The following is a 24271-nucleotide window of genomic DNA, read 5'->3' on the forward strand; positions in this document are numbered from 1 at the left end:
TAATTATTACTTTGAAATTGTAATCGAATCTAATTTCAATCTCTGCCAGGAAATTTATAATACTTTAATTTTCTGTCTTTGATTAACATTTTCAAGAACTCATATAATGTATTTTTTAATAAGAAGGAATGTATGCAAGCGGTTACATATGCATCGTAGTGAAGTTTATGTTTACTATATTTTGATCCAACGCTCAATAATAAACATTATGAAATCTATTGAGTTGACCGTAGAAAGGCTGCTAATAAGGAGACTTGATTTATATATGTTAGATGACTCTAGAGACTTGGTTTATATATGTTAGATGACTCTAGAGATCAAGACTTGATGAGGGCACCCCGTTCACCTATGTAGAACATGTAAGAACTAAGATGAACTAAGGAGATTAGTAAAGTGGGTAAGTACATCTAGAACTCTAAATAATCCCAAATTTAGAGTGACGATGTTTGTGTCACCACCTGATTTTAAAATTAAAATGCATGTAGAACAACATTTACGTCATCTTTCACATAAATTAATGTGACAACTCACATCTAAAATTGATTATATGAATAATATTAACAATCTAAAATTGATTATATGAATAATATTAACCATGTCTTCTATTTTATTCGATAAGAATAAGTTAATTTTTTTATATAGTTATAAATAATATCATATACCTCATCTAACGTTTACATTCTTTTTAAGTACAACAAAACAAGTAAATTTGAACATTAGACTTATGCCAATTACAATAAGCTCATGTTGGCAGCAATCATATCAATTTTTATCATATATATTTCCTTAAACAAATAAAGTTGAAAGATACTTTTTAGAACAAATTGCAAAATTTACGTGTAGATGAACGGATAAAAAATATATTAAGATAAGAATCATATCTCAAACGCGAGTTACTTCGTGTAACCCAGCTATATTTTGACCATAATTCGTAAGAACATGAAGATAAGTAATCTTCTAATTCAGTAACATGGGCAGGAGGAGTCTGATTTCTACAACAGAACTTCTCTAAGAGAGTTATTTCCCTGTAAAAGCTTATACCACTAACCTTATTGAATATTGCGTTACCAGCAACTAGAAAACCAGTAAAAGAAAGGTAGAGCGAGAAGAGGAGGGGTATGAGTATTAACCGTGTGATGGATATTTCAGATACATCTCTGAAGAGATTTAGCAGTCTTGGATTGGAACTAACGAAAGTTTGCCCCCATACGCATCAGGGAGCTGGCTCTCATCAATGTCGTCAAGCAGCGTGGATTTCAGCTTTTTGTCCTCCACAAAGCTTATCTACAAACAGGAAGTATAACTCAGTGTAGTTTTGAGTAATTAGTAAAACTACATTTTAACCACAGTCAAAGTTAGGATGGATGATCAAATTGATAGTAAATGATGTCCCCACTTATGCACACAAGAATCTGTTTCAGTAGAAATGCTATAGAAACTTTACCTTGTTCTTGGTTTTCTTGTCAATAAATGGGTAAACCATCTTCCATGCTGTCATGAATATGTAAGGGACGTGGACAATGTATAGCTTGCCCAGTCTCTCTGGGTAGCAGTCCTGTGATCAAAACAATCAAACTACTGTTACACTATTTGGTATGCAATTCTAATTCTATAATCTTACGGTAATAGTCTAAGTCCACCGCTAGCCGATATTGTATTTTTTGAGCTTTCCCTTTTGAACTTCTCCTTAAGGTTTTTAAAATGGGTTTGCTAGGGATATAAAGAATGTTTCATCCCCTCCCCAACTGATGTGAGATCTAACAATCCACCCCCCCCTTCGAGGCCTAGCGTCCTCGCTGGCACACGTTCTCTTCTCCAATCGATGTGGGACCACCAATCCACCTACCTTCGGGGCCAGCGTCCTTGCTGGCACACTGCCTCATGTCCACCCCCTTCGGGGCTCAACCTCCTCACTGGCACATCACTCGGTGTCTAGCTCTGATACCATTTGTAACAGCTCAAGTTCACTGCTAGCAGATATTATCCTGTTTGGGCTTTTCTTTTCGGGCTTCCCCTCAAGGTTTTTAAAACGCATGTACTAGGGAGAGGTTTACACACCCTTATCCTCAAGGTTTTTAAAACACATGTACTAGGGAGAGGTTTCCACACCCTTATAAAGAATGTTTCGTTCTCCTCTCCAACCGATGTGAGATCTCACACTTACTAACAGTGACACTATGTAAAGGATTCCTGAATGTTCAAATGTCAAACCTGCAAGATTGATAGAGCTGCTCGATATCCACGAATATCGCTATTAGAGTATCCCCATCCCTGAAGGTCACCAATACACACAAACTTTTCCTGCCCTCTTGGAATCCTGAAAGATAGAACAAATATGCCATAAATTATTTTCAACCTTTTTTTCTCACAAAATGAAAGAAAAATAACAATAATTCGTCATTGACTCTGGAATCTATGTTGTTAGAAGAAGTTAGGGGATAATCATAGTGAATGAAGACTTAAGCTTCTTCAAGATTTCCCCTTAAGTTACTTCAAGATACTATTTTCCATTGGAACCAACTAAAATGCAGGCAACTGAAGTGATAGAGGAGCATAAATTACCTGGAACATATTTTCTCTAAAGCAAAGATTACGAAACCTGCAAAAGGTTAAGATGATAAACTGAGAACCCTCATCTGTGATTTTAAATTAAATAAACATCATCAAATTTGGATTCACATCACGAGTTCAGATTCATAACATACGAATAAACTCTTCTAAATTTCCTTGTTTGTGCCTGTTACCAAAGCCAACTACAATTGGACGTCCCTTCTTATCAACACCTTGCATGAACAACTTGTTGTGAGCGAGATTGGTTGATAGCTCAGACACTGATATAAATCCGTCAGGAATAGCTGATCTTCTCCAGCTCAAGTACTTCAGAAACATGGCAGAAGCCTTCTCTATATCCAAATCACGAGCTCGTAAAAACCTTCGTAGCATGAAATCATCTACATCCTGCAAACATGATGCACAATGTCCAACATCCTTAAATAACAAAATCATCAAGGGTTATTCGCATGCACAAACTGTTCTTAAGTTATAGTAAATAGTAAAAAACAACATTAGCAAATACTCATCCACTGTGCAGCTTGAAACCAGCGACAATTGCAATTCATTCGATTATCCTGACATGTTCTTCAATGCCAAGAACAAATGGCTTGTTATTTTAGGTGGTATGCGTCTGGTAAAATTTACCCTCTCAATTCTCATAACAAATATCCCTACAAATGAATTACACACCACAGTTTCCATTTCACAGGATTTTTTTATTCTAATTGCTCTTGCTTTTCAGTGGGCCGATTCTAGTAAAAACAATTGGCCAAATTAGTTGAAGAATAAAAGAAGGATTCAACCTCATGATTTAAAAAATACTTCATACGGTGCAATAGCATGAGTTGCAGATTTGACGAATACATGAGCGCAAAAATATTGATCCAGTGGAAAGGTTGGACGGGGACCTGATGAGCAAAATCAATGTAGAATAACAGGAAAACAGACAAGATCGAATCCGACCACTGTATACAAGATGTAGTAAAAAATTTCTCGAGAAAAACAATCCTCCAGATCTTTCCATTAAGAACCAAAATTTTCAAAAGCAGCAAAAGCAACTGATTCTCAATGACAAAGCATCAATCGCAACAAAAGAAACGCAGGAAGGCGAAGTTTTCTCGATCTTATTCATACGAGTAAACTAAAAAGAAGTACGTAACCTTAGCAGAGGAATCTTCTCCTTCAACAAAAGCTCTCATGATCGCAAGCTTCTGTTTCTCAAGCTCATTGCTCTCCAAGCTATCATCAATCACAGGCGTCAGAGAACCATTTGGTTCTTCCACACACTCCTTGAACTCCTTTTCTTCCTCCTCCTCTTCCTCCTCCTCCTCCGTCCATTCCGACTTTTCCTTCGGCGTTGCGTTACGCTCTACAGACCTCGAAAGCCGAGTCGCCATGAAGGAAGGCAGAGTGCTGAGGGAGGAAAGAATGAGACTCTGTACTACAAGATCTCTCTCCTTCTGTCCGTCTCCATTTACAGTGGTTGAAGAAGAAGAAGAAGAGAGCGAAACGACAACTTTATTAAATGCGTGTTGTTACACGCGCCGCCTCCACCGTTTTAAGTTTTAACCGATTTTGCATCTTACAATCGCAGGGAATCGTCAACATGGTTCACTTTCTTTTCTTTTCTTTCTTTTTAATTAATTATTCACAATAAATAAATAAATAAAAATATATATATATATATATATGATACTGTCCACTCTGAGGATACTAACCCATGTCGGACTTTTATCCGACCTCTCCCTTCAAACAAAGTACGCCTCCCCTTAACTGAAGCTGACTCCTTTTCTTTTGGAGTCGATTCTATGACATAGCTAAGTTTAGGTGATATGGGAAAATCACTACCAGCGGAGTAAGATTCAGATTACCTTGTTGATCAAATATCTCAAGGCAAAAACATTGTTTGAGATTCGAATCACTCCACAAGTAAGATCGATCATATCTAGCTTGAATGATTCTTGTTGATCAAATATCTCAAGGAAGGAACACTTGATTGAGATTCGAATCATTCCACAACCAAGATTGATCATGTCGAGCTTGAATAATTCTACATGCAATCTAAACTCTGTAGAATTGCAAAGAAACTTAGTCATTGGCGAAAGAAAGCACAATTATTTTTTTTACTGTATTTTCAAGTCTACTGACAAATAGAACATACACCCTTTATATAGCCTAAAAAAATGAAACTATTAAAGGCATTCCAAGAGTTGTAACCTAAAGTAAATAATAAGCCTTACAAAATAACTCTAAATTGCAATCCACCCAAAATTTATAACAATCAAACTTCGTTCTTCTTTAATGTGACATAAATTGAAACATGTTTTAATAATTTTGACAACCTTTTCTTCACATCTTGATTGAAGTATATTGTATGATTGATGTCTTTTTGTTCATATCATTAGGGTTTGGCTTTGATACTATGTTAATTGAACGTGATATTCTCCAATTTCAATATAAGCCCTCGTAGTTTTGCTTTAAGCTCCCCAAATATTCCATATTATAATAGTAATTCAAAATTAATAAATTTAAATTCCTTTTCTACCGATTTAAAATTCCTAATAGTTGTAGATGAATTTTTTTTTAAGAACTTTTGAATTAAAATATATTTTTTTATATTTTTTAAGAAATGTGTAAATGATAGTAAAAAAAAATAAACTAGAATGAAAAACATAATTTGATTTTTCATTTTAAAACCTTATTTATTTATGTTTTAAAGTAATTTTAAATGAGACAAATAATTTAAAATATTTAGATTTTTTAAAATAATATAAAAAAAAACTTGAAAATAAGTTGAGTTGGGTTGACTCTATTCGAATGGCTCGAGATAATCAATTCAATTAGCTCAACGTTTCGAATTAGACCTGACCAAATTTAACGTGCATACGACCGTAAACATTAAATATTGATTTTGGATTATATTAAAATTACAATAACCAGAAAATATTCCGAATTTGGTGGGGGTTTTGGCCACATGTATGTATGTGGCATCCGTACCCTAAGGTCATCCTTCAACTCTTCAATTTGTGGCACACGTCCACTTCATTCCTTCATATCCCTCACATATTTTAATTATATAATTTTATAGTTTTCTCATTAATTTTTACATTTTAATGTAAAAAATTGGACAAAAATAAATAAATGAATGTTTCTAAATTAAAATTTGAAAATAATAAAGAGATGATGTCATGTATGTCTATTATAGTCATTTGATTAAATAAAATGAGTCGGTTCAAAATTAGGTCAATAATAATTGGGCTCGAGATTCAATAATTTTAATTTTTCATTAAATGGCAGTTTGGCTCGTACTCCAAATCCAAATAGTTAGACGTAAAGCTTATTAATCTCAAGCTTATGTAATCTTCATCCAGAACCGTGTAAATAGAAGACTTTAGAAAATAATTTAAATTCGGAAGGATTTATGTTAATTTAAAATAAGAAGAAAACTCGTATTTTAAAATAAATAAATAAATAAGAAGAAACCTAATTTATTAAACTACAATAAAATATAAAATTGTGGAAATTCCTCTTTTAGCCTTATCAGGAATGGATATACTGACCTTGGGCTTTTTTAATACCCATTATACAGCCCAACATTGTAAAGCCCATTAAAGAAGCCCATTAGAAAGTGAGAGGGCGTGGCGGGAAGAGGAAGGAAACAAAACGACAAAAAGGCAACAAATGAGGTTATCGAAAGGAGATCGAATAACTAAAAAAAATATTATTACTTTTTTTTAATAAAATAATTAAATTAATAAAAATATTCATAAATTTTATATTTTATCTTTAAAATATTTTTAAACTTTTTAAAATCTCAATAATACATTTTACTGGAAATAGATATTATTTTATTTCACAGTATTTTTTAAATTTTAAAATATTACCGTTCTTTTTGTAATATGTCTATAAAAATTTAAAATAGCATTAATATTCTAAAAAATAACGAGAATTTTTTTTATTAATTTTATATTTGATTTTAAAAAAAATACTATTGTACTCTAAAACTATTAAAATAAATATATATATATATATATATATATATATATTTATTTATTTATTTTTGGAATGGGATCTCTTAAAAACCCATTTTTCTAAATTTGGCGGGGAGATGATACAGAAAGCAGACCTGCCGAAGGTTGAGGGACCATTTTCTGAGAGCAGGAAAATGGGTTTCGCTCTTAAGCCATCTTCAATGGCTTGCGAGAGATTTGGACTTCGTAGCGACCAACGCGCCTCCAACTTTATTACTTTCTTCAACTCTTTTCCATGGATGATTCTCCATTCTTGCTGTAATTTCACTGTTCTTCACCAAATCAACATATTCCTTCTCTGTTTCTTCAAGCAATTCCCTCTCTCTCTCTCTCTCTCCCCGTGTGTTTTTAAAGCTTCAAATCTCCCATCCCCTCTCTAAACCTAATTTCTAAGAAACCCTTCTTCTCCAACAACCCCTCTTTCGACGTTTCAACCATTGGGGTCTCCTTGTTCTTCAAATACACTCTGCTTCTCCGCTTATCAATCGGAATACCCGAAACCCATTTCGGTTTTTGCTTGTTTTGTTACTCCAACGCTCTGATTTGGGTTCTTGAAGTCAGCAATGATGGAGCTCTGGTTTTGGGTTTTTGCTGTTTCTTTAGTTTCGAGGATTGCCGCTGTCCCCAATGCTGTCCCCACCGAACGGATTTCAGGTTTTGCATTGTTCTCTATGCTTTTGTTTTAACATTGAATGATTTTTGTAATGATCCTCTTGGTTTTGTTATTGTTATCTTGATATCCTCATTTCTGATGCGTATTGCTTTCGTTTACTACATAATTATGCTCTAATTGTGAGCTAGTTGAGTTCTTGTGAGTCAGATTCTGCTCCTGTTCGTTGATTACATTGGACTTTCGAAGTTAAAAGAAAATGAACATTGCAGTATTATTGGGAGGGAGTCCCACGTTGGCTAACTAGGGGATAACCATAGGGTTATAAGTAAGGAATACTATCTCCATTGGTACGAGCCCTTTTAGGGAAACCAAAAGTAAAGCTATGAGAATTTATGCTCAAAGTGGACAATATCATACCATTGTGGAGATCCGTAGTTCCTAACATGGTATAAGAGTCATACCCTTAACTTGGTCATGTCAATAGAATTCTCAAATGTCGAATAAGAAGTTGTGAGCCTCAAAGGTGTAGTCAAAAGTGACTCAATTGTCGAACAAAGGGTGTACTTTGTTCGAGGGCTCCATAGGCCTCAGGGGAGGCTCTATGATGTACTTTGTTCGAGGGAAGAATAGTTGGGAGAGAGTGCTCAAAGTGGTCAATATCATACCATCATGGAGGTCCGTGGTTCCTAGCTAGACTTCACGTTCATATTCTGCAAGTCTTTATCAACTTTAAGCTATGAACTTCAGTGGAATCTGCATTTTGGTTAAATTGATCTAAAGTGTTGGCATATTTGGTAATGTGATTTGTTTATTGGATGCAGGAAGTGCTGGGGATGTGTTAGAAGATAACCCAGTTGGAAGACTAAAAGTGTATGTTTATGATCTTCCAAGCAAATACAATAAGAAAACTCTTCAAAAGGATCCAAGATGTCTCACTCATATGTTTGCTGCTGAGATATACATGCATAGGTTCTTGTTGAACAGCCCTGTTAGAACACTCAACCCTGATGAAGCTGATTGGTTTTATACTCCAATTTATGTGACCTGTGACCTCACCCCCAATGGCTTGCCATTGCCCTTCAAATCCCCACGAATGATGCGAAGCGCCATTCAGCTTATCTCTTCCAATTGGCCTTATTGGAATAGAACCGAGGGCGCTGATCACTTCTTTGTTGTTCCTCATGACTTTGGTGCCTGCTTTCATTATCAGGTAATCTAACATACTTTCTCCACTAATATGCGAAAATTTAGATCAAGTATGGCATGATCTATCAAACTTCTGGGTTTAGGATATGAGATCCTATGTTGAAATCCATTTCTTCCGCATTTAGTATTGATATCACTTGTTGGGTCTTGTGCTAATTTTCAACTTTGTTGATTTATGGTGATCGAATACTTGCCTTGACTACATTTATAGTGGACATCGAGCATTTTGAGCTATAAAATTTGGTGTGTTAGCGTATCTATGAGATCCCACATCGGTTGGAGAGGAGAACGAAACATCCTTTATAAGGGTGTGGAAACCTCTCCCTAGCGGACGCGTTTTAAAAGCCTTGAGGGGAAGTCCGAAAGGAAAAGTTCAAAGAGGACAATATCTGCTAGGGGTGAGTTTGGGCTATAACAAATGGTATCAGAGTCAGACATTGGGTGATGTGCCAGCTAGGAGGCTAAGCCTCGAAGGGAGGTGGACACAAGGCGGTGTACCAGCAAGGACGCTGGGCTCCGAAAGGGGGTGGATGGGGGGTTCTACACCGATTGGAGAATGGAACGAGTGCCAACGAGGATGCCGGGCCCTGAAGGGGGGTGGATTGTGAGATCCTACATTTGTTAGGGGGGAGAACGAAACATTTTTTATAAGGGTGTGGAAACCTCTCCCAGTGGACGCGTTTTAGAAACTTTGAGGGGAAGCCCGAGAGGGAAAACCCAAAGAGGATAATATTTGTTCTTGGGATATTACAAATGGTATTAGAGCCCGACACTGGGCAATGTGCCAAAGAGGAGGCTAAGCCCCAAAGCGAGGTGGACACAAGGTGGTATGCTTGCAAGGACGTTGGGTCCCGAAGGGGGGTGGATTGAGGGTCCCACATCGATTGGAGAATGGAATGAATGCCGGCGAGGACGCTGAGCCCTGAAAGGGGTGGATTGTGAGATATCAAAGAGGAGAATATCTGCTAGCGGTGGGCTTGGACTATTACAGTATCCGTTCATGAGCATGCTTCTTCAAGTACTGAATCATCTGTTGTTGTGGCTGAGAGTCACAATTACAATAACCCTTGCTCTTGATTGTTGTATGGTGTAGGAAGAGAAGGCTATTGATCGTGGAATTCTTCCCTTACTCCAGCGTGCAACTTTGGTTCAAACTTTTGGACAAAGGCACCATGTTTGCTTGAATGAGGGTTCCATCACTATTCCTCCATATTGTCCTCCCCAGAAAATGAAAACTCACCTGATTCCCCCCGATACTCCTCGTTCGATCTTCGTCTATTTCCGGGGATTGTTTTACGATGTTAACAATGACCCAGAGGGAGGTTATTACGCAAGGTGCGTGTCTGTTCTGTTCTGCCATTCTTAACTTTTACATTCGTCCCTGTGTTTGACACTTTAATATAACCTACAGAGGTGCAAGAGCAGCAGTATGGGAGAACTTCAAAAACAATCCTCTCTTCGACATCTCGACCGACCATCCCACGACATATTACGAAGATATGCAGCGAGCAATATTCTGTTTATGTCCTCTTGGGTGGGCACCGTGGAGTCCGAGGCTGGTGGAAGCAGTGGTGTTTGGTTGCATTCCTGTTATCATAGCCGATGACATTGTCTTGCCTTTCGCTGATGCCATTCCATGGGAAGAGATTGGCGTGTTTGTAGATGAAAAGGACGTGTCGAACCTCGACACGATCCTGACATCAATACCGCCTGATGTGATATTAAGGAAGCAACGACTGCTGGCGAACCCATCGATGAAACGAGCAATGATGTTCCCTCAACCAGCGCAATCGGGCGACGCTTTCCATCAGATTCTGAATGGCTTGGCTAGAAAACTGCCACACAGTAAGAGTGTTTACTTGAAGCCTGATGAGAAGGTTTTGAATTGGACTGCAGGACCTGTGGGGGACCTGAAGCCTTGGTAGATAAATGGTTCAACTTTTTGGCTGTTGTGTCTTAGTTCATACCTTCCTCTATACTCCTTGCCTGAAGTTTTGATTGATTTTGAGTACACAGCTTTTAGAGGTGTCTCTTAGCTCTGTGGTATAGCGGACTCATTTGATTGAAAAGGTATAAGAATCCGAGCTAAATATTGAATCAGTGATGAAGAGAATTATTGCAAATTATCCTATGTATGCGTCATGGTCTTCTGAGTTGTAATGTTACCATCAGCCGTACACGGGAGTCTTGTTTTTACCTGAAAAATAAGAGCAGCAAGTGACTTGAATATTTTAAGAAATATCAGTAGTGACGTAAGAAATACTCGGTAAGTAATCATGAGCGAGACCTATCATTTAAATTCGTATTCCCTTAGATACCAATGGTAAATAAAACTCTCATTAGAGCTAAGGATTTTTCTGTTATCCTCCATATTAATTATGCGTCATTTTTTAGCATGAATGACGCACATGACAATTTCTGATCATCTGGGCATTCCATTAATAGAAATATCGTCTCTATTGACGAAACCCAGGTCTGAGCTTCCGTTGGGTCTCCCGCAGTTTCACTGAAAGTGTACCGATCATACCGCTTGAAGTCCGGTAAATATCTCGCTCGTCTTAAATTATTGAATATACAAATATACATTTGGTATGAAAATTAATAAAATTTAAGAGAATATTTTATTAGTTCAACAAGGAGGAATTCAAATTGCAATTTTTCAATTTAGGTAAGAAATTATAATTTTTGCTAAGTCATCAAAATTGATTTTTTTTTCCCTATATATATATACACATATTATGTTGGTGGGCAGCTTAATTTCTCAGTACACATCCACCAAACTTTTTGGTTGTGAGTTGACCTACGCCGACAAAGATTGCCAAATAAATGTTTTTTTTTTTTTTTTTTTTTGACTTCAAATCAAAGAATTATCTAATTTTGTTAGTTCTTCTTATATATTCAAAAAGTGTAGTCGTGGCCAACAACCATCAGTTGTCGACTCGTTGGTAGGGTAAGAGATTCAAGCCCGATTTTTTGTAGCACACCCCACACATAAGCGCTTCTCGATGAAGGGCGAACGAAAGCTACAGACCCAAAACCTTCGAACCTTCTTTTTAAATGGGGGTGTTTGATCGTTTTTTTAGTTCATCAGTGAAACGAAAAATTCAACCTTAGACCTGTTGATTAAATCTATATATTTTGTACCATTTGAGCCATGTCTGTAACTTTTTCAGTCAAATTATCATATATGCTAGCATATTTTTATTTTTATTTTTTTACAAATTTTCCTTGTTTTTTTTTTATATGTTTTCTCTTATTATTACTAATTACTAATAAAAATATAAATAATAACTAAGAGAACATTTGTAATTTTATCGGATATTTAAATTTAAAAAAATTAACAAAAATATTTTCTTTATATCCTATAATTTTATTTTTTTAAAATAATATAAGTTATATATAAAATTTCCAAGCATTTGTCACAAATAATAATCTTATCTATTTTATAAGCTTCTTCAAAATATAATATTATGACAATGACACATTTTCATTTTTTCTTAATAATTTTTTAAGATTCAATGCATTTGTCTCTTTCCTACAAAATATATATATATAAACATTTAATTTACTATTTAAATTAAATTTTAAAATAATTAACAAAAAAAAGTTTATTTTATTAAAAAAATATGGTTAAAATAATTAGAATAAATAGAAAAAAAAATTTGATGTTAATACCACATTTGAATGAGAGTGATCGTTCATGGTTATTACCTATAACAACAAAGTTTCTCTAACTTTATCGTGCATCTTTAAAATTGGAAGTTAAGATTTCTCTCTTTTTCGTGCATTTCATATATAGTAGGATATGAGTACTTTTAATCTTCCTACCTGTAATTATCTCCTTTATCGATGTAGATTATATTAATTTGAAATTTATTTTACTTACTATATATATATTTATTTATTTATTTAAGTTACTGCACGGTAGATAAAGGTACAAAATACCATTTTAAGAGTCGATAATTTAATATAATAAACAATTTGAAAAAGGAATATTGCTTTTTTTTTGTTTTTTTTTTAAAGTTCAAATAAATTAATTAATAATACTTTATTGAATATTTCTTTTGAGTTACCTACCAAATTATATTTAAAATTAAATATATTTGAAAAACTAAATTTAAATAAAATTGGGGGAGTTGGTTGTCACCTACCGACCGCCACAAAAGAAAAACTCAAAACCGAATATATATATATATTTTTTTTAATCTTTATCTGTTCCTTTTCTTAAAAAAAATAAATAAATTATTTATTTTCAGAGCTTAAAACCCTGTACCCTTTTCATCGTTTATTACGAGTCTTCCTTCTTTGGGCGAACCCACCTACTCCACCAACCTTCTTCTCCCTCGCCTTGGCGGCTCTTCCTTCGTTCTCTCGCTCGCATGGCTTCCATTTCCAACCTCTCCACTTCCATCTCTGCACCTTCTCTATCCTCTTCTGTTAACCCTCGATCTTCTATCTCCTCCAAGTCCTTCATCGCCTTCCGCCCCTCTTCCGATTTCTTCATCAAGGTCTCTGCGTCTAGATTGTCCGTTCGGAGAGGCTCCGATCTGAGGGGCTCCTTGGTGTACGTTTCTTTTTTTATGCGTTCGTGTGATTTTGATCGGTGGTTTGGCGATTTTTTTTTTTTTTTTTTTTTTTTCATTCTGGGATGATCTGTTTGATGTTTATGTTTTTGTCCGCTTCTGCTTCGGTTTTGTTTTTGTGGCGATGAGTTATTTACTATCTTGTTTCAATTTCGTGTTCTTTCTTTTCTCGGATGATTCATTTCTTGCTGTTTGAAACAGTGGTGCTGTAGAACTGCATTAGTAGGATCTGTAGATATTTGCGGATTCTTAGATCTTAGTGTGTTATCGTTTTGAGTTGTTGGTTTGCTTTTCAAATTGATCAATCTAGCATAGAATAGGATTGTTTGATCCTTTGATATATAAGTTGCCTCTGAGTTACTATTGTATTTTTTCCCAGATTCTAATCAAAGTTGGATTTCTAGTTAGTTTCTTACTGCGGTTCAGTGCTTAATTCTTGGACATGATAATAATTTAAGAGACATAAGCAGTGATGTATTTCATTTTGGAACTCATTCAAGTACTCGGAAGTTTCTGATAACAGGGATTCGGTGTTGACTTTGAAGATGAAAAGAAACCTTTAGTTTTTCTAATTTATAATGATTAGTTCGTTTGCATTAATGCTGTATAAATTGCTCTGGGATTGTTCTAAGCGATCTGTGGACAATCCGTGCTCCCGGTGTCTGTCTGAATGTTCAAGATGCATTGAATAGCCACACACCAACCTTTGTAGGATTATCCATGTTGAACATATGTTTATGCTATGCTTGTTTGGTAACTAATGTGATAGTATGAATTTCATGTTATTATTACAGTGTTAGGTGTTCCCAAGGGGATGGAAATGGAATCCCAATTAAGAGAACGGTGCTTCATGATCTCTATGAAAAGGAAGGCCAGTCTCCATGGTATGATAACCTCTGCCGCCCGGTCACCGACTTGCTTCCCCTTATTTCCAAGGGTGTCAGAGGTGTAACTAGCAACCCAGCAGTAAGTACTCAGATCCTATACTTTTCATGAAAATAAACAATATGATTATGTAATTTTGTGTCCAGCATTCCATTTTCTTGTGGTCTAATGGACAAATAACGTTAACTCTTTGCTTTTATTGTCGAACAGATTTTCCAGAAAGCAATTTCATCTTCAAATGCTTATAATGACCAATTCAGGTATTTTTGTTATAACAAGAGTTGTCTGAATCTTTCTGACTTTAGTACACTACGAATGGATGGTGATCTTGTTCGTGAAATTTTCAGAGAACTTGTTCAGTCGGGAAAAGATATTGAAAGTGCATATTGGGAACTTGTGGTGAAGGATATTCAAGATGCATGCAAACTTTTTGAGCCTATCTATGATCAAACGGATGGTGGTGATGGCTATGTTTCAGTCGAAGTGTCTCCAATGCTTGCTGATGATACTGAAGGAACCGTTGAGGCTGCTAAGTGGCTCCACAAAGTCGTTAGCCGCCCAAATGTGTACATCAAGATCCCTGCTACTGCTGCTTGCATCCCATCAATTAGGGATACTATTGCTAATGGCATAAGTGTCAATGTGACTGTAAGTTCTTTCTCTATGTATCCTTGGTTCTTTTTATGATGACTGTTGCATACTTCGATGCGTTTATCATCACTGCATTGACCATTGGCATTCAAATTAGAATTTTAGTCTTGTTGCAACCTCCGGGAATTGGTAGCCTAACATTCGTTTCATGATTCTCTGTACAGCTCATATTCTCCATTGCTCGATATGAGGCTGTCATTGATGCTTACTTGGATGGACTTGAAGCCTCAGGTCTAAGCGACCTTTCTAGAGTCACAAGTGTTGCTTCCTTCTTTGTAAGTCGGGTTGACACCCTTGTCGACAAATTGCTTGAGAAAATTGGAACGCCAGAGGCCCTCGATCTGCGAGGAAAGGTAACTGCATCATTGTTTCCAGAGCTTAATTTTTTTCACATATGCAAACTTACTGTGAAGGTTATCTGACTGATATATGAAATGATGAATATTTTAGGCTGCAGTCGCTCAAGCCGCCCTTGCTTATCAGCTCTACCAGAAGAAGTTCTCAGGCCCAAGATGGGAGGCTCTCGTGAAGAAGGGAGCAAAGAAGCAAAGGTTGCTCTGGGCATCTACAAGCGTTAAGAACCCGGCATACCCCGACACCTTATACGTTGCCCCACTCATTGGACCCGACACTGTAAGTGACTAACATCACATATCTCATCTATCAAATTGATCAAACACGCATTCTCTTTCATTATCCAAATTGTAACGCTTCGATCTCAGGTTTCAACCATGCCCGACCAAGCTCTCGAAGCATTCGTTGACCATGGAACTGTGTCAAGGACCATCGATTCAAACGTATCGGAGGCGGAAGGAATATACAGTGCACTTGAGAAGCTGGGAATCGACTGGAATGAAGTTGGGAATCAGCTTGAAGTTGAAGGAGTGGATTCATTCAAGAAGAGCTTTGAAAGCCTGCTGAATACTCTGCAAGACAAGGCCAACTCTCTTAAATTGGTGAGCCATTAAATCAAATCAAAGTGTGATGATGGGTGAGAAGAAAGTTAATAAAAACTGGCGGGACCCTTTTTCTTGGTGTAAAATGCCTTTGTTCAGTGTCTTCAAAGACCTTATCTTCTAATGTAATATAGGTTGGTTAGGGCAAGTTCTTAGGGATTGAAAATTTGAGGGTTCCTTCAGTAAAATTGTTGTGTTTTTCTGTTCAGTTCTTCAGAAATATGTCTGTTATCGCCATTTTTCTTTATTCTTTTTCTTTGTAACGTTTTAAATTGTANTTTTTTTTTTTTTTTTTTTTTTTTTTTTTTTTTTTTTTTTTTTTTTTTTTTTTTTTTTTTGAAAGTATGAATTTCAATTATATATTATTAATATAATATGAATAATGTTACTTTTCCCCGCCAATGTTTTTTGTGGAATAAATCCAAAATTTGAAGAAAATAAATTGAAACTTTTTAAATCTAAGTTGGCATAATTTTAGGGTTTTGTTTAATATAATATTTATTGTTTTAAATATTGAAAATTTTGGATATATAATTTGAAAAATTACATTCGTGATAGAGATTAAATAATATAAAAAATATAAAAAATTATAAATTAAATAATATATATATATAATTGTATAAAAAAAATTTGGATCGATTTAGCTTTAACTTAAATTAATTAATGAACTTTCCATCGATCTAACCCAAATAAAATTAAAATGGGACGATAACAAAGTTATTTGAATACTACTTTGATCCATGTATTTACAAAATGTTTATCTTTATTTATAATTTGAAAAGAGACCAATATAAGTACATTTCGAAAATAGAATGATCAAAATAATCTACTATAGAGACCAAAATAAACCATTTTATTTATATAAAAAGAGAAGTCTCGAGCATAAACAAGTTTAGTGGTTGCGAAATGCAATTTTAACGAGTCCACTCTTTTTGACCTGATGCTCAAGGTCAATGTCCTTTGGGACACACATTGCATAGCCAATTAATTTTGACTTTTTTGAAAAGTCAAACATATTAATTAAATTTTAATGTTTCTATTTAAATCTTAATAGCAAGTGTATTTTGAATTTTATTTTTATTTAATTGAAAAGGCGCATAAATTAGAGATAAAAGGTGGAGGGGGCAGTTTGGTACAAACGTGAGGCCGTTATCTTCCCGCGGAGCGCTTTACTGTTGAGACCTTCGTTCAGTGTTCAGCCATGGCGTCCATTTCCGCTACTGGTTCTCTTCTCAGATTCCCCACTCTCAGGAAGTCTCTCAACACGGTACGATTCCCTTTCTCAATTTCTTTCCGGATTTTCCCTCTTTAACACTCCGGTTCCACCGTTTTGCTGTTCTTGATTTAGAGCTGGAGCGGACCTCATTTCGTTCACTTTCCCCACGATTCTCATCTTTCTTCATCTTCCGGTATTTATTTCATTTCGAACTTTATCGGCCGACTGATGTTTCTGGCTTCGGGATTTCAAAGTTTCATTTCTTATATAGGTGACAGTACTGAGGGATGTTTCAAGCTAGTATTTGATCGGAGGGCTGTAGTTTTCTCATCCTTTGGCCTACTCGCTGGAGCCTTTTTGAAGAACGCAGATGATGGACTAGCTGTGGCATCTGAGTTTGCTGATAGTAATTTTCTGCACTCTACCACTCGTTCATTTCTGTTGAGAATTAGAGACAATGGTAGTTTGAGTTATCTGTTGCCTGTTCCTTCACATTTTAGTTGTTGATTTTGATTTTAGATATGGCTGTCCAAGGACCACTGTTCTTGCATGATTGGACACACAAGGCCGCTGCATATCTACCACATTTATCCTTATATATTCAGTCTCACGGCCTAGTTAATATAGTTTTTACCTCGAACTGTGCATCACGCCTTTTACTTGCTATGGCGTCCAATATCCATTGTTGTGCATACGATAGTTGCATTATAATTTCAATTAACATCCAACTGCTATACAACAAAGTCTGAACCGAAATAGTCACAATGAATGAAACAAGATAAGCACTTATATGAGGAAGGTGTCTCTCTGCCATACAACCCCTAAAGGGCAACCTTCAAAGTCAAGTGAAAAGAAGTTCTGTAACTATCCTCATTGTGAAGGCTTGGAGCAAGAAAATCAATGCAAATAAGTCTCTGAGCATTGATTGACAGCCTTGTCTATCCACCACTTTTAGGATGATAAGCAGTACTGTGTAGCTGAGTTCCTCGTAGCTTGAATAGATTAATCCAGAGCAAAGAGGTAAATTTTTTGGAAATTATTATCTTTATTAGAAACAGAGCTCCATTAAATGTCATGCAACCTCACCACCTCTTTAACTGTAGCAACCTTATCACCATGTAGTTCATCCAGCAGCTCCTCTTCTATCAGATGAGGAAACTTATCAGGGATTGTTTCCTTATTGAGGAGACCAATAATCTATACAGAAATTCCATCTACCATTTTCTTCTTTCCCAACAACACAGACTAGAAAATAGGCTCGTACTTGATCGAGTGATCTCATTTGGAAGCCTATCCCTCAGCCAAATCTATCACATTCTTTTTGAAACTGAGGAAATAATGCACCGCACTACCCTGTGTCGAACAACTGTATACTCCCTCCTTCAGGTTGGTGGAAATCCAGACATTGGCTGGAACATGGGAAAATTGCTGTAGGATAGGTAAAATTTCATCTGGTACTCCCTCATTCCTGTTGCTAGACTTGTCTAGGGACAGGGTTTGCATTAGCAGTGCATGAAGATCCATTATAATACCCTATCCTTCCGTTTCCATCATCTACTATCAATACCTCCTTACATCTTGAAACTTCACGATCAACTTTCCCCAGTCCACACTCATTGATCCCATGACAACTTCTGGACTCTTAGGATAAAAAAAAGTCCTTCAATATTGAAAGTTTGTGCAGCACGGCACCAACATCACCCCTTTGGCACATACCCCTTCCTTTAACCAAAAGTCTCGGGTCCTCGTGATCACTCCATAATGAATGGTCTAAGTTGGTAGTTGAAAATTCTACATTTGCAGATATGAATTTGCGAAGTGTCCCACTCGTTAGTCTAGACAACGCCCTTCAAATTTAGTCTTTATGATGCACACTGAACCCAATCCAGCTAAGCTTAAAGGCCGGTGATTCTTATTTGAGTGAAACCAAAAGTCTGAGTCTACTGACCAGTGTAATAGGTGAGTTGTAAACATGGAAAGCTATCAGAGACTTGCTGGGTAATTTGGTTTTTTTGGTTCATGCAAACTTGATATTACTCTTGCCTTAGGATAGTGATTTAATAGACGCATAGTTCAAAGAAAGGTTTTACGGATGTTTTCTATAGAATGTTCAAGTATATGAAAGGAATAGGAATAGTGGGGACGTGTATTCTTCCTTGTAAAGGTAATAATCTTGATATTTCTATTACTGATTAAGTAAGTCTAATTAGGGGTAGAAGATGAATATCTAGTTACTTGCGTTCTTCCTACAAAATTTAGTGACTTCAAGGAGGAGTTTGTGGCAGCAAGACCAAATCTAGGGACAGAGTTCTAGGTCGTTTGACTTAGGTATTATTGAACTACATTTATCTCAAATATGATGTACAGCAAAGGGAACTCGTTAAAGTCCTACACAACTATAATATTATAACAAAATTACTATTATTGTTAGCTGTTACTTTGTGCAGTATGATAGAACATGTGTGGGAAATTAGACAGCTTGTCAAAGAAAAATCTGATAATGCTATTAGCCTATTATTTAGTGAGAACAAAACCTTCACTTTAAAAAACTAAGACTGAGTTAGGAAAATTTTTGTAGGACAGAAACTGGGCACAAGATTGTAATGAGGAATGTATTTGAGCTTGTTCAGACTTGAGAGTATAGAAATATTTCTTTCTGATATTTTCTCTTTTACTTGTTAAGTTTTGTTATTTACTGTATCTTTTTTCTTTATCTGGTTACTTGTCAGTTAATTTTTATCTTCTATGTATCCTCTAGTTTAGTATGCTCTAAAGTTTGAAGTAGAGGTTAGTTCCTTATCTATTAGATTTGAACAATTTATGTTGCTAAAAAAGTACAGTATTCATCTATGAATAATACGCCATCATGGCTGCACAAAGTCTAAGTGGAGGTTTTTTTGTGATTGTTAAAGTGTAGGCTCTTTTTTTAGTGGACTTTTTTATTCTCTGTTCATTTTCTTTTTTGCAACGGCCATTTATCTTGATGCAGACTTGGTTTTCCATTTTTTTTAAGTTCTTTAGAATACTTGGGATGGCCATCTTTTCATAAGATAGAAATCTGTAGGTACTTTACCCTGGTATCCTTACTGATATTATGCACCTTGATGCATATTTTGGCGTCAAGTCTTCGTCTCATTCCCTTTTGGTATATTTGATAAGATTAAAATTTTGTTAAGGATAAGGTTTGAGGCAGCTGGTTATGTTAACAGTTGGCATTATTGAACACATACAGTGCCAGCTCTTAGAGGGAAGGACTATGGCAAGACTAAAATGAAATATCCGGACTATACCGAGACAGAATCAGGTCTTCAATATAAGGTCACCCATTACGAAGTTATAGTAAAATACTCATTTATATTTCTGTTCATGCTCTCACTTATCTTATTTGTGTTTATTTTACTTGACAAGGCTGCAGGATCTGAGAATGGGGGAAGGTCCCTCACCAAAAGTGGGAGATACCGTTGTGGTAAGATCGTGCAGTTTATGGATAACAAGATAATATGGGAAGAAATTATTTATCAAATATGCCAAGTTGAACGACTGTCATTACTTGTTCAAAGCCTAATGGAGTTATACTTATCTAGATTCTTAATATTATATTTTTTTTTATTTCAAATTAAATATTTCTCATAAACTTAAAATTGATATGTTTATTCTTGATATGTTACATTTTGAGTGGGATTTTCCAATTGAGGATTAAACAAGAAGTGCAGCCAAACTGAAAATTGATGTTGCCTGCACCTTTTCAAGGTTTATATGTTTATTTTAGGTTGATTGGGATGGCTATACAATTGGGTATTACGGCCGCATATTTGAAGCCAGAAATAAGACAAAGGGTGGTTCGTTCGAGGTAGGCAATGCTTTGGCTTCTCAGATTTTGAGTTAAAGGATGTTCTCAAGCATTTAATTGAATCTTAATATATTATTGCACAGGGTGATGACAAAGACTTCTTCAAATTTAGGTTAGGATCTCAAGAGGTGAGGGATTTGTTATAATTTGGAACGATGCATCTTTCTTAATTATGATGAATCGGAAATTTACGCTACTGTTTCCATGACATATATTCTATTTATTGGTGTGCTAAATTGAACTATAGCTATTGTCTTTTTCGTGAGAAGTCTAATTGTTATTTGTTTGTTCAATATGTTAAAAAAATTGGCTGTTGTTAAAGTACATGGTGCTATCATTGGTCATACTAATTTTTGTGAACAGGTTATGATTTAGCTTCAAATCTTAGTGACTTATTTCTTTGGAAATTTAAGCTCTTCCTCAATATCAGGTGATTCAAGCATTTGAGGAAGCTGTTGCGGGCATGGCTTTGGGTGGCATTAGAAGGTGCTGTATTTTCTTTTCCTAACCTTGGATTTGTCTTTCTAGTGTGGATAGCTTAATTTAATAATGGTTATATTCATAGCTTATCAATTGGTAAAATGCTTGATGTAGTTTTTCTTTACTGAGATAAGATTGCGTGGTCTCTGACATGTTGAATCAGTTATGTACAACTTGATCCAAAGCAAGTTGTTAATAAATTTTAAAGAAACGAACTGTGCATAAATCCCAAATGCATGTGCACTTTTTTTTCTTTTTTTCTTGAACGTATGTGCGATATTTAAACTATTTAGTGTCCGAGCAGGATTGTAGTACCACCAGAATTGGGATATCCTGAGAATGACTTTAATAAAAAGGGTCCAAGACCCACGACGTTCTCGGTAACATTTCATTTTTCCTTACTAAACCTATATACATTTGCATGAATACATACGGAGGATTTTAAATTTTTTATTGCAACACTCTCAGGGCCAACGAGCATTGGATTTTGTTCTGAGGAACCAAGGATTGATAGACAAGACTCTTTTGTTTGACATTGAGCTTCTGAAAGTCATACCAAACTCATCAGTCTAAGGTTGGTTGGCGTGTCCCAAATTCTGCTCAGTATACACGAAGGTTTCTTTTTGGTTTTTGTGGGTATATACTTGTCGTATCACAATTAGCCTTCTCATTTACTGGGTTCCTTACATTTTGCAGGGGTAAAATTGTTAACAGGAAGCTGTGAAATTCTTCGCCTATGGTATTATAGTTTATTGCCCTTAAAAATGTATAGAGGAATCAGGTGTACTTGGTCTGTATTATCACAATTTTCAATGTACTCAGTTTTCTGATATGATCTCGGTCTCACTCTTCTTTTAACAGGAAAAATGAAGAAAGATGGAAAAAAATAGGTACTTCCAATGGAGTATGATCTTGTTCTATCCATCAAATTGGTTCTGAATGGCAATGAAAATTAAAATTTATTGACAGAGTTACTCAGAGTCCTAGAAGTGTGAATTGATTGAATTATGTTCTCTGAGCTGAACAACATGCAACAAACCTGTATTTTTAGCTTAGGGCATGGATAAACGTGGAATTTCTAATCAACTTAGAATGCAGAAACACCCATTTGAACTGGTTCCAACAATAACAAAACTTGATATTACAAACTAACATGAATTAGATTAAACACTGAACGGGACCTGAGGCCAAACTCGATGATAAAAACCTCCTAGAAGCACAAATAGTTGAAGTATTGAAAAAATAAAGTTGGTGCAGGCGGGGGAAAACAAACAGCAATAATTAGATACTGTTAAGCTTAGAAAGACTTGAACGTTCTTCCAATTAATTAACTGAAAGCTTCCTCCTCTTGTACCTGACCATAACTTTCCCCTTGACACCCACAACCATGGCATTCCAATCAATTTCAGGAAAAGGAGATATTAGCTCCAACTCGAAATTTCTTAGCAACTGACTCCATATTGCTTTTATCTGTAGATAAGCGAAGGGTTCACCGAGGCACCCGTGCCTACCGCCTCCGAACGAGATGTAGGAGAATGGCCCGGCCGCCTTGTCTTCATCTCTCCCAGGAGCAAACCTGTCTGGATCATACCTGTCTGGATCCTTATAGACATGAGGAAGTCGATTAGCAAAAGCTGGAGATGTGGCAATTATATGACCCTTTGGTATGTCATATTCTTTCCCCTCTCTAGTTGTCACACTAAAATCAGTATGTGAACTGCGCATCAACATAATCAATGGAGGGTGAAGTCTGAGAGCTTCTTTAATGCACCTATAGAGGTTATCCATTTCAGACAAGATATCATGATCAATCTTATCACCATGCTTTCCCATCAGCCTTTGCTGCTCCTCTAAAACAGCAGACATGTACTCTTTATGGCGTAGGAGATAAGCCCCAGTCCAAGTAGAGGTAATAGAACTAGTATGTTGGCCTGCAAAAAGAGCAGCTATGAGCAAACCAGTGACCTCAGAATCTGTCGTTGGTCGACCATCTTTGTACTTTGAGTCGATAAAACATTGCAACATGTCATTCTCTGAACTGCCACTGCTTTTTCTGGAAGCTATGATTTTGGCAAAGATATCTGCAAGCTTGCTGCGGGCTCTGTCACGGCGACGATGAGCTGGGATAGGAAGGTAGGGGAACATCACACTGATTGGGAGCATCCCATTGTCAAGGTCATGAAACAAAGCGGATACATCCGCGAATAGCTTATCACGAACCTCACTACCCAGTAAGCATCTACTAGCTGTTAAGATGATAAGATGCTCCAATTCATACTTGAGATCCACCTCCCCACTGTCACCCCACTTAGAGAAGAAGTCCTGCCCAAACACCCCACCACATCCCAAGGTTACACAGATTCAGGAACTAGATGTTTCAAGAGATACATAAATGGATGTTTAAGGAGATAAAATTCTCAGAGGCTGCATTAAATGAATATAGTCCTTTATGAATTTAGATGATTGAAGAAGGGGAGTAATAATACTGACCTCTGCTTCTGTAACCATCTGATCCACATAGCCTTTCAATTTGGTGACTCTGAGAGCCTCAGTGAAGAATCTGAACTGTTCTTGGCGGATGGAGTAATCCACATCGAACACAACGCCAGGGCCGAAAGTTGGGACATTAAACTGGTAAACTTCCTGTTGGCTAAGATCAGACTCAGATGCCTTGAAGAAATGTGCAGAAACCTCAGGGCCAATCAGGAAAGTGATCTTCTTATGCAATAAGTTCAAGGTGAAGACAGCTCCAAGCTTAGGGTACTCCTTCCTCAACATCACGATTGGACCCTTGAGGAAACGGACCAACCCCCCAACCAGAGGGAAGCCCTTGACAGTGGGAGGAGCCCGTTTGTTAGATCTGGAATTTAGAACAGCAGAAATGACCTTGGCGAGGAGTAAAGTGGCCACCACGAGAAGACCCACATTGAGGAATTTGTTGTCGGGTTCCATCAAAGATTCAAGAACTGGGATTGAGATTCAACGAGAAACGGAAACGGAGAATTGAACACAGAAATGGCGGATGAAGGAGACAACAAAACAAAAAGAAGAAACTCCGATCGATCGTAAATGGGCTGCTTCTGGGTGTTGGGAGGAAGAACAGGAATCGGAGACGAAAGGGAGTGATAATTGGGGGACTGAGAGGCCCTGAATTGTGAGATTTTGAAGGTGGTGGCGATCAGGAAGGCATTTGAGGACGAAGAAGAAGACAGAAACGGACAGCGGAGAGAGAGAGAGAGAGAGAGTG

At 36.5% G+C, this 24271-nt stretch overlaps 5 protein-coding genes across 7 annotated transcripts; 3 read left to right on the forward strand and 2 right to left on the reverse strand.

Annotated features, from left to right (window-relative positions):
* Nucleotides 1-840: 840 nt before the first annotated feature.
* On the reverse strand, nt 841-4155 carry LOC111789974 (patellin-4-like). 2 transcript variants are annotated; one of them, XM_023670717.1, is made up of 6 exons: nt 3714-4153; nt 2706-2958; nt 2563-2599; nt 2212-2317; nt 1445-1555; nt 841-1284 (listed from the first exon to the last, which is right to left on the reverse strand). In XM_023670717.1, exons 1-6 carry the CDS (start codon nt 3948-3950, stop codon nt 1168-1170), a joined length of 861 nt encoding a protein of 286 aa, XP_023526485.1. In that variant the 5' UTR covers nt 3951-4153; the 3' UTR covers nt 841-1167. The 2 variants fall into 2 exon arrangements, with proteins under 2 accessions (XP_023526485.1, XP_023526487.1); XM_023670719.1 differs by having other exon boundaries at nt 1223-1305; nt 3714-4155.
* A 2538-nt stretch (nt 4156-6693) lies between these two features.
* Nucleotides 6694-10677, forward strand: LOC111789728 (probable beta-1,4-xylosyltransferase IRX10). Its single transcript, XM_023670400.1, has 4 exons — nt 6694-7238; nt 8019-8407; nt 9497-9738; nt 9815-10677. The coding sequence occupies exons 1-4, from the start codon at nt 7148-7150 to the stop codon at nt 10326-10328; spliced, it is 1236 nt and encodes a 411-aa protein (XP_023526168.1). The 5' UTR covers nt 6694-7147; the 3' UTR covers nt 10329-10677.
* Nucleotides 10678-12676: 1999 nt separating this feature from the next.
* On the forward strand, nt 12677-15694 carry LOC111791070 (transaldolase-like). Its single transcript, XM_023672259.1, has 7 exons — nt 12677-12967; nt 13781-13952; nt 14082-14131; nt 14219-14519; nt 14687-14875; nt 14973-15155; nt 15245-15694. The coding sequence occupies exons 1-7, from the start codon at nt 12783-12785 to the stop codon at nt 15488-15490; spliced, it is 1326 nt and encodes a 441-aa protein (XP_023528027.1). The 5' UTR covers nt 12677-12782; the 3' UTR covers nt 15491-15694.
* Nucleotides 15695-16608: 914 nt separating this feature from the next.
* LOC111790761 (peptidyl-prolyl cis-trans isomerase FKBP19, chloroplastic-like) lies at nt 16609-21856 on the forward strand. Of its 2 annotated transcripts, none has more exons than XM_023671803.1 (11): nt 16609-16745; nt 16827-16887; nt 16966-17100; nt 19927-20012; nt 20110-20160; nt 20464-20544; nt 20628-20672; nt 20975-21030; nt 21329-21404; nt 21493-21639; nt 21721-21856. In XM_023671803.1, the coding sequence occupies exons 1-10, from the start codon at nt 16680-16682 to the stop codon at nt 21595-21597; spliced, it is 762 nt and encodes a 253-aa protein (XP_023527571.1). In that variant the 5' UTR covers nt 16609-16679; the 3' UTR covers nt 21598-21639; nt 21721-21856. The 2 variants fall into 2 exon arrangements, with proteins under 2 accessions (XP_023527571.1, XP_023527570.1); XM_023671802.1 differs by having other exon boundaries at nt 21493-21598.
* Nucleotides 21857-22084: 228 nt separating this feature from the next.
* LOC111790760 (sterol 14-demethylase-like) lies at nt 22085-24265 on the reverse strand. Its single transcript, XM_023671801.1, has 2 exons — nt 23515-24265; nt 22085-23346 (listed from the first exon to the last, which is right to left on the reverse strand). The coding sequence occupies exons 1-2, from the start codon at nt 23974-23976 to the stop codon at nt 22348-22350; spliced, it is 1461 nt and encodes a 486-aa protein (XP_023527569.1). The 5' UTR covers nt 23977-24265; the 3' UTR covers nt 22085-22347.
* Between the last annotated feature and the right edge of the window lie 6 nt (nt 24266-24271).

The sequence above is a fragment of the Cucurbita pepo genome, chromosome LG03 (assembly GCF_002806865.2).
Source record: "Cucurbita pepo subsp. pepo cultivar mu-cu-16 chromosome LG03, ASM280686v2, whole genome shotgun sequence".
Classification (NCBI taxonomy): Eukaryota; Viridiplantae; Streptophyta; class Magnoliopsida; order Cucurbitales; family Cucurbitaceae; genus Cucurbita; species Cucurbita pepo.

Coding starts and splice junctions, on each gene's coding strand:
- LOC111791070 (XM_023672259.1), top strand. CDS start 12,783: ATGGCTTCCATTTCCAACCTCTCCACTTCCATCTCTGCACCTTCTCTA. Junction 13,953..14,081: donor GTGTAACTAGCAACCCAGCA/GTAAGTACTCAG, acceptor ATTGTCGAACAG/ATTTTCCAGAAAGCAATTTC. Junction 14,132..14,218: donor GCTTATAATGACCAATTCAG/GTATTTTTGTTA, acceptor TGAAATTTTCAG/AGAACTTGTTCAGTCGGGAA.
- LOC111790760 (XM_023671801.1), bottom strand. CDS start 23,976: ATGGAACCCGACAACAAATTCCTCAATGTGGGTCTTCTCGTGGTGGCC. Junction 23,347..23,514: donor AGATGGTTACAGAAGCAGAG/GTCAGTATTATT, acceptor GTGTTTGGGCAG/GACTTCTTCTCTAAGTGGGG.
- LOC111790761 (XM_023671803.1), top strand. CDS start 16,680: ATGGCGTCCATTTCCGCTACTGGTTCTCTTCTCAGATTCCCCACTCTC. Junction 17,101..19,926: donor GGCATCTGAGTTTGCTGATA/GTAATTTTCTGC, acceptor GAACACATACAG/TGCCAGCTCTTAGAGGGAAG. Junction 21,031..21,328: donor GCTTTGGGTGGCATTAGAAG/GTGCTGTATTTT, acceptor GTGTCCGAGCAG/GATTGTAGTACCACCAGAAT.
- LOC111789728 (XM_023670400.1), top strand. CDS start 7,148: ATGATGGAGCTCTGGTTTTGGGTTTTTGCTGTTTCTTTAGTTTCGAGG. Junction 7,239..8,018: donor CCCCACCGAACGGATTTCAG/GTTTTGCATTGT, acceptor TATTGGATGCAG/GAAGTGCTGGGGATGTGTTA. Junction 9,739..9,814: donor GAGGGAGGTTATTACGCAAG/GTGCGTGTCTGT, acceptor TATAACCTACAG/AGGTGCAAGAGCAGCAGTAT.
- LOC111789974 (XM_023670717.1), bottom strand. CDS start 3,950: ATGGCGACTCGGCTTTCGAGGTCTGTAGAGCGTAACGCAACGCCGAAG. Junction 2,959..3,713: donor GAGAAGATTCCTCTGCTAAG/GTTACGTACTTC, acceptor TCATGTTTGCAG/GATGTAGATGATTTCATGCT. Junction 2,600..2,705: donor AAATTTAGAAGAGTTTATTC/GTATGTTATGAA, acceptor AACCTTTTGCAG/GTTTCGTAATCTTTGCTTTA.